Genomic DNA, 11,977 nt, shown 5'->3' with positions numbered 1-11,977 from the left:
AATATAAAATGCCCGGTATAATCTAAGAAAGTGCACAGATCCCTTCGAACTTTCTCGCGTGACAGCGACTTAACAGTCAGCCCGACAAAGTTATTCGCATTTTACGGACCTAAGCGCAACGTGTTTAGCCCGTTTAACACTTCACTACAATGGTTAATGCCCTTTTTCTGTGAAGTAATTCTTATATTTTTTACTCATAAACACAACCAGAAGGTCAGTAGTAGTAGTTGTTTAGTATTGAAGTGCGTTAATATATGTAAACCGCCTCTACAGACAATACTCTTTGATTGTAGAACAGGAACTTAAATACATTTCGTGATCAGTTAAAAACATTGGCAAACAGAGAACCATATTTTACAGTTTTAACCTCATTGCGATGGTACACAAATTTGCATAGTTCAGAGAAAGTACTTCGAAGATTTTAACTGGTGTTAAATAAATTGCATTTGTATATACAAGATTTAAAACACTAATTTTTGTAGAATAATCGGAAGCTATGTAGTATCTAAGCGCGATGATAAATCGAGTCTAGTCGATTATTTGTCCTTCACTATTTCAGTGGTTGTCATGGGAATCTTAGCTTGTTGAACACCAGCTGTGACGACGGTACTCTTATAAGTAGCATAACGTTCTACTGAATGGAAAGCAACCACTTACCCAAAACATCACAACGCAATTAAACTGATGTTTTAAACTGCTTAACCGCATATGGAAGATTAACAAGAAATATTGAGAATTTAAACAGGTTCCATGATCACGATAAGATGCATGTATTAAAATGAAAACAACAACAGTAAATTTAAATATTATATGATTTATTAAAAATTAAAAGAGAAAAAGAAATAAAAGACAAACCAGCGGAAACAGTACTTAATAGAAAAGATCTTGCATATTTTTAAACACGAAATAAAATTAGTAGTAAGACAAAATACAGAAAGTATACAAAACGTATGAAACACATGCAACTTAATATTATGTATTAAAGAAAGTTATAACCACCTTTTTAACGAGTAGCTACACAAATCATCATAGTGTACATAATTATTTACAAAACGCCACAATACACTTTAAAAGATACCAAAGTGTCACTTGAATTTTTAGTGTTTATATGCTAAAAAGGCATTTTGGTTGCTTTTGCTGATATATAAAGTACTTGTTATCTTTTGGATCATGAATAAATAGGTTTAAAACTCAAAATGCGTTGTCACGACTTGAAAAAACAACCTGTGGTGTCAATTCAAACAAACGAACCGTATGGACTATGTTTTTTGTATCTGAATATGATCAGTATTTTATATAATATTGTACAAATTCTGTTAGTATTTCAACATAAATTGAACGTTCATATTTTTCATTAGATAAAATAATAAAATAATACAAAACACATATTAAACAAATATATAAAAATAGACAACAAATATAGCAATTATGAAAACCTAATTGGACATTCAAAACAAATGATAACACACCATTGATTAGTATTAAAACTTATACACAATAATAATGTCAGATTCCACATAGGGTGTACGAAACGAAATTTGCATATATACACTTTAAATATGATTCGGTGGAATCGAAATTCACAGGAAATCTAATAAAAGCTTATTTATTAGTGTTTTTTCCTGGCCTTTTCTTCGTACTGTAAATCACTACCCTGCAGTACCCGAATTCTCGTCTGCAACTATTCTCGGAATCTGAAATAATATTCAACTTAATTTACTCGAAATGAAACAATCTTCTAGCATTCTTTGTACAATACTTCCACATAATATAGATAGTTAACCAGATTATAATCACTCAAGAAACAAAAATATGAGCCGCGCTCTGATAAAAAGGGATTTAATGTATGTGCGTAAATTGTCGTCCCAAAGTAATATGTGCAGTCCGCACTGGTTAATCAGGGACAACCCTTTCCTCCAAATCTTCATTTTTGCTCTCCAAGAGACTTTAAACAAAAGAATCGAAAAAGCGGAAAGTGTCGTCCCTGATAAGCCGGTGCGAACTGCACAGGCTAATCTGAGACGACACTTTACGCACATGCATTAAACCCCTTTTTCACAAGGCATGGCCCACATGTAGTCGATGTTTTTTTTACTTATACCTGAACGGCATCCTGCCTGAATGACAGAGCCATGGATCGCCATGTTCTATACCTTGGGGCATCTGGTTCATCTGAAATTTTTTAATGAGTCGAATTATATACTGACCATATTTTAATAATTCTACCAGTGTGTTTGATAGTGTACCTGAACCGCAACGCAACCCAATAATTCATTCGTTCATACAGACATCGTATAGATCTACTTATAAAGCACTATTTTTTTGAAAAAAATAGTTCACATTTATGCTGAGACAACAGACTGAACAATATGTTTTCAATATCTCCCAATTACCAATAAAATGCACGACCATTAGTTATTTTGAAATATCCTGACGTTTTTTACGATATCCAGAATACAAGGCCTTGTTATATTTAATAGTTATCAACAATCAAAAGTAATAACGTGTACCACTACACAACATAAGAAACAAACACACGTACTTCCATGGCGAACTTCTTTGGATGGTGATCTCCAAAATACCTTCCCACCTTGTCCATCAAATCTAAATGTTGAGCAAATAGTTATGTAGCATTTGGCATCATAATGAACTTTATCATTTCTACAGCAGTAACTAAACAGTTGATTAGTGTTTTTTACTTAACGTTATATTTAACGGGTAAACGATTGTATTTTGAACAAGTTATTGAAAGCAGCGTAAATAACAACAATCGATTAGTTTTGTGTGTTCAAACTTTCAAACTATTTAAAGCTTTGCTCACTTTAACAAAATCACATATCGTTTTGTGATAGTGATGCCAATGAATATTTGAACTTTCGAATATTGAAATAATTCTATTTACTTTTGCGGAACGAATACAATTTTTGTTTGGTTATCAATAAGCGTATAAAGACCAGAAAATGCCTATTTTTGTGTCAAATAGCCGACATTCCATGCTGCGTGTTGATATCAAGTACATATGATACGTGTCAAACTCGAATTGTTGTGTTGACAGGATGCGAATTAAAACATAATTATTAACACGTACATACTGCTCAGTTCGATCATGTTCATTAAACATGATTGTCGGCGCCTATCGGCGCCTATCTTTAATCATGTTCGAAGCAGCAAGCTTCGACAAATCAATGCGTACCTTTTATACCTTTGTCTAGTGATTCAAAATTGTTTAAATCAGTCGATTTAAGAATACGGTTCATTACAGGACTAATAACTTAAAATGTCAAGACACTGAACAATAAAAATGTTCTTTTACTCATTGTACCGATTGAGGTTATCCAGCCTTAGGGTGTTCTTTTTTGCGTTCCTCGCTTTTCTTTTGATCACAATACATATCGCTGTACAAATTCCTATAGCCAGAATTAGACCTCCCGCCACTGAAACACCTATGATCAGCTTTACATTGTCTGAAACATAATCAGTAATATATTTAAAGTATTATACATTGCTCGTCATAGAAACACAAACGAAAATCTTGGATCTGTCTTGCAGTCAACAAACATGCTTTGTCAGAGAATCACCAACGATCAGATTGGCGTTGTCTGAAATATAATCAATAACATAGTAGTAGTATGAAACATTGCTCGTCACAGAAGCAGCAATTATCCGCTTGACATTGTCTGGCAAAAAGAAAAACTCAGTATTATAGTACAGCAATCATCAACATCGATACTGTCTGAAAGATAGACAACAACATCGTTACAATATGATCGTCAAACAAACAACAACAACAACGCTCAACTTGACATTGTCTGAAGCCTAATCAGTAACAAAGTAATTATATAATACATTGTTTGTCACAGAAACACCAACGAAAAGCTTGGAATTGTCTGACAGATTGCGAAGAACACAGTTATAATAACATGTATTGTTTGTCAGACTAACAGCCGTTATCAGCTCGACTTTGTCCCAAAGATTAAAACATAGTTATAGTATAATATACTGCTCGTGACAGAAAAAACAAAGGGCAGCGAAACATTGTATGAAAGACAGAAAAAATAAGTTTTTTTTAGGATGATATACTATCTGCTCCAGTAACACAAACGATCAGCTAGATTGTCCGACAGACTAAAAATTACGGTAATAATGTCATTATATATTATACCCTTCATGTTTCCTAATAAAACAAATATTTATAACTTGACCTTATACCGAAATAGATATTTGCTATTAAAGTTTGAGAACGAATTATTAAAACTAAATTCAGATGCTTATTAGGAACTTAATGTATTTACTATTCAACATACTCTCTTGTAATGACTGGATGACGTCCCCTGTGAAGGAACTTAATGTAGTTACTATTCTACATTATCTCTTGTAATGACTAGGCGACTTCACCTGTGCACTAATGTACACATTCGTTAACACCAATTTAAATACAATCAGTACCTGCATGTTCTAAAGTTGAAATTGTGACTAGGCAAATGCTTTAAATGTCTTATACTTAACATGAAATTATTCGGTAAAATAACAAAACACATTATGTTAAATCCGAATTATGAAAATTACCTCAAATAAATCAAGGTTTAATAACGTAGCGATATGGTTATCAGTACTTTTTCAATTACAATTCTCATCAGAAACACCATACAAGACTTTTATAACGTTACAACGAGAATCTTTTGTGTTGTTCACTAATACAATTGTAATACCTGTTGACAGTGTACACATTATTTATATTATTTATTGCAAAATATTGGATGATACAATAGATTGGAATATAACTTTGAGTCATACGCACCTGTGGGCACAATGTTCACTACGCACGAGGCCACACCGTTTGTAACGTTACACGCCATTCCGTATTCACACGGACCTCCTCTTATCTCCTCGAACAAACCACACAGCGTGGCGTTAGCAAGTGGTTCTGCTCAGGGGAAATGAAAACATTGTGATAATTAGTCTAGTCGCCACTGGTCAAGTTGCCGTAATCAGTTTTTCAAATAAGAATATGATGGCTATAGAAAAGCTTGCTTAGTTCATTAATACTGACAAACAATGTGTCACACGTTATAGTGATATACTGTGCAATTCAGCTTGCCTCTTAAAATGAATGAAATCTTTGAAACAAAATATCATTACAGATATTGACCGATTTATTAGGCAGTAGCTGATTTTGGTGAACCTGAATATTCACCCACCTGAGATTGCTTCAACAATCTTTCCGTCATACGTGATGTTTGTTCCATTCCTAAGATCGCCTAGTGCCTTAGTAACACTTGTAACCGTATCAGCAGCGTTGTTGTAAAAAAGTGTAAAGTCTATTACTAAGCTTCCGCTCCTGCGAAAACGATAACAAGTATAATACTATATTTAAAAAATAATATGACAGTATAATTTAATATACGTGAAGTTCAAGCAATTCATTCCAGGATTAAAAAGTACACATGAAACGCTTGCATATAAAACAGCATACCGTAGATTCTTAATGACAATTTGGAAATTTGTAATAAACCGCAACAGGTAGGTCCGTAGCTGCAATGAAACGTGCGTAGTACAAAATGCCAATATATTTTATGTATAATTTATAAACAAACATCGTGTTTCTTAAAACAAATAGACAATTTTTAAAATCAAACAGCTATTTACATGTAACAAGCATTTTGTTATTTTAATGTCTCCAGTGTTTTTTTTAATACAAAACGTTATGGTTATTGCCCGAGAATCAAATACTGAACATGTTCATAGGCTTCATATTCTTTTACATTTACAACTCATGATGTACAATTTCGCGCATTGTTGTCCTCAAAGGTTATGGCGTTACGTCAGAAGAACTTTAACATATGTTTAACCTATATGGCTAAATAACACGCTGTTAATATACGCTTGTAAAAAATCAAGCGTCGTCATTTTATGCCCTATTATATTAAACACGTGTTTGAACTTGGTAACCGAACTCATTATCAAACACTATATTCACCATATACTGAAATGTAATCGAAAATCGTTTTCAATTCATTGCGTATTTCACGATGTGTAATCGTAACTTAATAAATGAAAAGCACATGCGTCAGTACATACCGATAATGTAACTTTTCCGGCAACCACTGCAAAATCCCTGTCTGATGTAAGATTAATACTCCGAGCGTCAATTTTCAGTGTTATCTGCATGTCTCTTTTCTTTTCTACAACTAACAAATTGTATAACGCGTAATGATCTTAATGGACCCTTCACAAATCATAGAATTGTTGGTATGATAAACTCAATTATATTGGCTTTTTGAACACTGTCTTGTACATACACATTTCGTACAAATTGCCAAGTCCCTGTTAATGTTTTAATAATAAACATTTAAACTTAATAATAATACATAAGTGCTATACCTGTCGTAACATTCGAACACGTTTTGGTAACATCGTCTTTTACAAAGCCCTTCTTGCAGTAGCAAGCGAAAGAACCATCAGTGTTGAAACATACGGCGTTTTGATCCTTACACACATCTTCTTGGCACTCATCTACATCGATTTGGCAAGTATTCCCCGTCCAGTTTCCAGTGCACTTGCATGTTCCATCGATAATGTCACAGGACTGGGTGTGGGAAAATGTGTTCTCTATAACGCATGCGCACGGATTGAAACATTTTCTTCCGTATGTGTTGTCTGAACACTCTGAAAACAGATCCAATTTAGATAGTTTAGTTTAATTACCAATTATTAAGTGTTTTGTAGAATACATTTAAACAATATAATACAAAACAAACATGCATACTACGTTGAATAAAATATGCTTACAATTCGGACTGTTTAGAAATGATTGAGAAAAAAAGCTCGAGGCTTATGCTATGTCTCGCTTCTGTCATTTAAGAGTGCAGCTGATAAGGTATAAACAAATAAACATGTTACTGCAATGTACACAATGTCGAAACAATAAATAGGGTAGAATATAAGTTGATATAAATATGCAATAAAGGAATGAAGAAAGTATATAGGATATTATAAAGTATAGATATTACGTTTATACACATCAACATTATTAATTTGTAATATGCTTTATCTTATACGAAAGAGATAAAACGGGCTGAGTTTTCGCAATTTAAGAAAGTTGCGATAAGAAAACAAACAGTTGCGTGGCGGGGCATCGTAAACAGGATAAGGTGTGTTCATGAGAAGGAGTATTTTTTAAATCTAGGACTATCTCGCGTGAAAGACTGAACATGTTTGAATACCAGAGAATTTTCGTATGATTCGTCTTTGACACCAAGAATAAGAAGTTGCACAGTTATTGGTAGGAAACTTGACAGATTGTAAAATAGGATTGCTCTTTTTTAATTATAAATTGGGCAAATTTAGACAAAGTGATATGTGTCTCCTATCGCCCCCTATTGACAGTATGGACTATCCAATATATTTTCGCGTACAAATGTTCATTTAGAATGCTACAATACATTCGCAAAAAGCGTTCCCTCACCATCGTTCTATTGCATTCTTTTTTATCTTTGTAAAGGTTTGCTTTGAAGATAAAGAGATACGGAGCAGTACTAACCGGTTCCGTTTGGGCGTTCCATAGGTTCATAGTTGATGGTTAGAAAGATGGTAAAAAAGCTGTGATTTACATGGAATGCTGCGTATATTGTCGGAATGACGAAGTGGATATGCAATCTTTCACCCGCGCTAGAGATCAGTGTAGACAAATAAAGGGGATGATAGAATATTATACATCTTGAAGAAGATGGTAAGTTTATAGTAAGTCCTCCTATTTTTTAAGGGCTCAAACCACGTTACATAAGATAAATCTTGCAATAATTCTAGACGTGTCCCCCCTAAATATCCATTCTGCTTTATGATGGATCGTTTAAATTCCTAATGCATCCTGTGTAGTTATATTATCCCAGTATACATCGGCGTATTCATGAATTAGTCTAATAAATGTCGTATATACAGTTAGAAGGGACTTTCTATCGAGGGTAAACTTAAAAGATCTCCTTAAATTGATCCTTTGCCATGCTTTATTCTTAATGGATTCATGTGGTTGTGCCAAGAGATAGAAACTATCAGGCTTATATGCTTTTTAGACAAAACCTCATTGATTTTGCAGTCGTTAAGGAAAAGAGGGGTTGAATCGGACCATCGATTTTTCTGGATATTACTATGGACTCGCTTTTGGATGGATTGAAAATAAGCAACACCATTTCGGCCAAGGAATGGAGTTTTTCAAGATAAGCGTTGAGTTGAGTAGCTGCATCTACCAGATTGTACACGGTTATATAAGCGCAGTATCGTTTGCAAACAGGCGTACCGGGCAGTGAATATCTCGCAAAAATTTCATTTCTGTATACAAGAAAAGGTGAGGCCCTAATATGGACCATTGAGAGACACCAGCATTGATAGACAATGAGTCAGTTTATCAAACGGAAATTAGAACACACCGTCTTCATGCATTAATATAATTTGTAACAAAGATGATACATGGCCCAAGATACCTCTTAGTCGTAGCTTGTTAATTAGGTTGGCGTGCCATACTCTATCAAAAGCCTTTGAAATGTTGCAACATACGACTCTAACATATTTGCCTCCATCGAGGGCTTTACAGAAAGAGTGATATACCGAAACTTATTGGTTGACTGTGAAATCTTGAGGTATAAAACCTGATTGAAATGGAGTTGTAAAGTCAGTAGCCTTTAGATGGTTAAAGATGTATTTGTGAAGAATAATTTCTAAACTTTTACTTACAATATATATTTTGAACAGGAGATTATTAGTGTATTCTACTTTTAATCTGCTCCGTCTGGTCGGTCACGCCTTAGAACAGTCAAAGCAAATTAATGCGGGTTTAAAAAAATCGTTTTGAATAGATAAATAATAACCGTCCGTAAAAGTGTCGGTTGTGTTTCTGAAATTTCTGGATTGAACTATTCACAAAAGCAAACACAATATGTGAAAGAAAAACCAACAAATCACATTTTCCGAAAAAATTGGCAGAGGTTTTGCGATGTTTGGCAGTTAAATTTACCACAATCGTTACCTGTACAGCTATCGCCTTTGCTGCTCGTTTTGAAACCCGGTTCACATTCACAAATGTAACTACCAAGAGTATTAAGGCATGTCGAATTTGCATGACATTTGAAGCCATTAGCTGACGCACATTCGTTGACGTCTATTTTACATTCGGGACCAGTCCATCCTGCGTCACACGTGCAGCTCCCGTTCACTATGTTGCACACGGATGTATGTGTCATATCACACAAACAGTCGCTTTTACAGTCTTTGCCGAAACGACCTGGAAGACAAGCTAGAAAAAGAAATAACATTTATCATTCATGATGTCTGTTATAAATTAATTAAAAATATATCATCGAAGTAAGTATACGAGCACATTTTCTTTAACAGAATGTGTAGAGATATTTTGTTATTCGTTAAAACACAAAATTAACTGGTCTGCAATATAAATGTCGTCATTAGGTACGCGAATTGCCCGTTCTTATCAATCTGTCGTTGTCGAATCATGTCGAATAGATCACGGTCTGTGTTTACCAACTTATTATTTGTCTAAAGTCTATAAGTACAGCACATGTGTTTTAACTGTCATGTCGATATAGTAGACTAAATTTTACAATGACTTTGACTTAAACTCCTTGGACTTCACAATTATTCATTGAAAACAATTAATTTATGACATGAGCATCTTGCGACGCCTTTGTATGCTCAGTCGCTGAACACGTTTTCTTTATTGTAGTCTACTCTGTTGCCTTAAATCTATGAATTAGTTGGTTTATAGGTCCCCTCGAGGTGCATGTTGAGTATGTTAAGTTTAAAACGTAGTTGAATTTATTGTCCTGATTAAAGTTGCCTTTCATGATCTTTTCGCTGGCAGATCCTTTTTGTAAAGAGAAGTCACCATATCGTCAAAGATCATGAAAGCTAAGTTTTTTTTAAAATAAATATATATTTTCTTTATAAACTACGCAATAAACGTCACCTGTACAGCTATCACCGTTGCTGCTCATTTTGAAACCCGGGTCACACTCACAATCGTAACTACCCCGTGAATTGACACATGTCGAGTTTGCAGGACATTCGAAGTCATTAGCTGACGCACACTCGTCGACGTCTGTTTTACATTCGGGGCCAGTCCATCCTGCGTCACACGTGCAGCTCCCGTTCTCTGTGTTGCACACGGATGTATGTGTCATATCACACAAACAGATGCTTGTGCAGCCTTTACCAAAGCGTCCTTGAGGACACGCTTGAAAAGAATACAATGTTTCATTTACAACGTTTTATATAAATGAAAAAAAACATCATCAAAATAATTAAACGAGCACATGTTCTAAAAACGGATATGCTCTAGACCCTTGGTTATTAGTTAAAATTCACAATACAAACGTTTACAACGCAAAGACGTCATCATGTATGCAAAACGCCCATTCGTGTGTCATATGTCATGGTCGACTGATAGATCAGAGCCCATATTCACCAACTATGTCTTATGTCTAAAAGCACAACACATTTGTAGAACTGTAATGTTTTTTAGTACAATACATCTTGAACAACTACCTCTAACAAAACAATTCTTCATTTGAAACATTTCATGTATGGCAGTTGCATAAAACGCTCAACTAACTTTTCTTCATTTAAAGTATATTTATTTATATCACGTCAAATAATAGGTTGCTATGAATGGGTTGGTGAAAACGGGCCCTGGAGGCATCTGTTGAGTATGTTAACGTAATTGATTTCTTTCTTTAGTAATGCATTTTAACTATCTTTCCGCTGAGAAACTCCTTTTTACAAAAATCGGCAAATGTTTGGACTACCGTTTTGGGATTAAACTATTTAAAATGTTTCTTTGCCTTAAACAACACCATAAATAACACGTCATTTCTATTCTGTTTAACGTTCTGTGTTATTTATCGATCATTATTATCTTTTTACTTACCTTGACACAGACCAGAGCTGTTCTTGAGATATCCAGCGTCACATTCGCATGTAAAACTGCCTGACAGGTTAATACATTGGGAATTTTTGGGACACACGTTTGAATTGGAGTTACATTCGTTCACGTCATCGTAGCAAAGCCCACCATGCCAGCCATTCAAACACGTACAAGTTCCGTTTGTTGGATTGCAAGACTCAGTATTGGTCACATTGCATTTACATTTCGTGGAACAGTTCTCACCATATGTCCAGTTCGTGCATTCTGGAAAAGAAATATTCTCGCGTTTTATTTAGAAACCCGTTTGCAATATAACGTAATATTGTAATTAAACCGAGCAAAAAAGACATACCAGTAGACAATATATATGTGCTTATAATAAACAAATTTAGTATTCTTTCTTTTATATGAAAAATATACGAATTTACTTTAACTAGTATCGTTTATCAAATAAATGAATAATAAAAACGACTTATACGTATTTACACAACTAAATAATAAATACATTTTGTTTTATAGATGCTTTATAGTAAGCATACGAAACGGCGACAAATACAGAATAATAGTTACTTGTACACGTGGCATTATCATTTTCCATGAAATATCCAACTTGACACTCGCATTTGTATCCACCGATTGTATTTTTACAGTTTTGGTCACATGTTTCCTTACCATTTTCACACTCGTCGATGTCTGCGAAAATGAAATTACATGTATAATGCATTTATTGTAATAACTTAATAAATTTATTCAGAACAAAAGGAAAACTATTTTTTAATGTGTTTGTTCCAAAGTTTTTTTTATACGATATTAAGAAGAAACATAAAAAGGAAACATTAAGCTTACGCTCAATAATTAAACACATACGGTAAAAAAAGCATACACTAATGGTATCATCGCAATGCCGATCAATGTATACAACAAAATGAAAAACGTTTAATGTGATGTTTAACAAAACTTATTTTCAGTTATTTTGCTTTCATTTAGAATTTAAATATAAAAAATGATAATTCAAATGAGGTTCATTCATGTTTGCTTTTAATATCC

General features: G+C 34.0%; 1 protein-coding gene across 2 annotated transcripts in view; it reads right to left on the bottom strand.

Moving 5' to 3' along the window:
• Positions 1-798: 798 nt before the first annotated feature.
• The window catches only part of LOC127874294 (uncharacterized), a 41,873-nt gene continuing 30,694 nt past the window's right edge, over positions 799-11,977 (bottom strand). Inside the window, exons 42-54 of one of the 2 annotated variants that reach the window (XM_052418520.1) lie at positions 11,501-11,623; positions 10,934-11,194; positions 9,974-10,240; positions 9,020-9,286; positions 6,382-6,666; positions 6,079-6,188; positions 5,474-5,532; positions 5,199-5,338; positions 4,799-4,924; positions 3,323-3,464; positions 2,543-2,604; positions 2,102-2,172; positions 799-1,694 (exon numbers count right to left, since the gene is read on the bottom strand). In XM_052418520.1, coding sequence (XP_052274480.1) covers positions 1,650-1,694; positions 2,102-2,172; positions 2,543-2,604; positions 3,323-3,464; positions 4,799-4,924; positions 5,199-5,338; positions 5,474-5,532; positions 6,079-6,188; positions 6,382-6,666; positions 9,020-9,286; positions 9,974-10,240; positions 10,934-11,194; positions 11,501-11,623 — 1,958 coding nt within the window. In that variant the 3' untranslated portion in view covers positions 799-1,649. Of the gene's footprint in view, positions 1,695-2,101; positions 2,173-2,542; positions 2,605-3,322; positions 3,465-4,798; positions 4,925-5,198; positions 5,339-5,473; positions 5,533-6,078; positions 6,189-6,381; positions 6,667-9,019; positions 9,287-9,973; positions 10,241-10,388; positions 10,488-10,933; positions 11,195-11,500; positions 11,624-11,977 lie in introns of those variants that run through there. The other variant, XM_052418521.1, reaches the window with a different exon arrangement.

This window comes from Dreissena polymorpha, chromosome 3, assembly GCF_020536995.1.
Source record: "Dreissena polymorpha isolate Duluth1 chromosome 3, UMN_Dpol_1.0, whole genome shotgun sequence".
Taxonomy (NCBI): domain Eukaryota; kingdom Metazoa; phylum Mollusca; class Bivalvia; order Myida; family Dreissenidae; genus Dreissena; species Dreissena polymorpha.
Note: the sequence above shows the minus strand (reverse complement) of the source record. Positions and strands in the feature narration are given on the sequence as shown.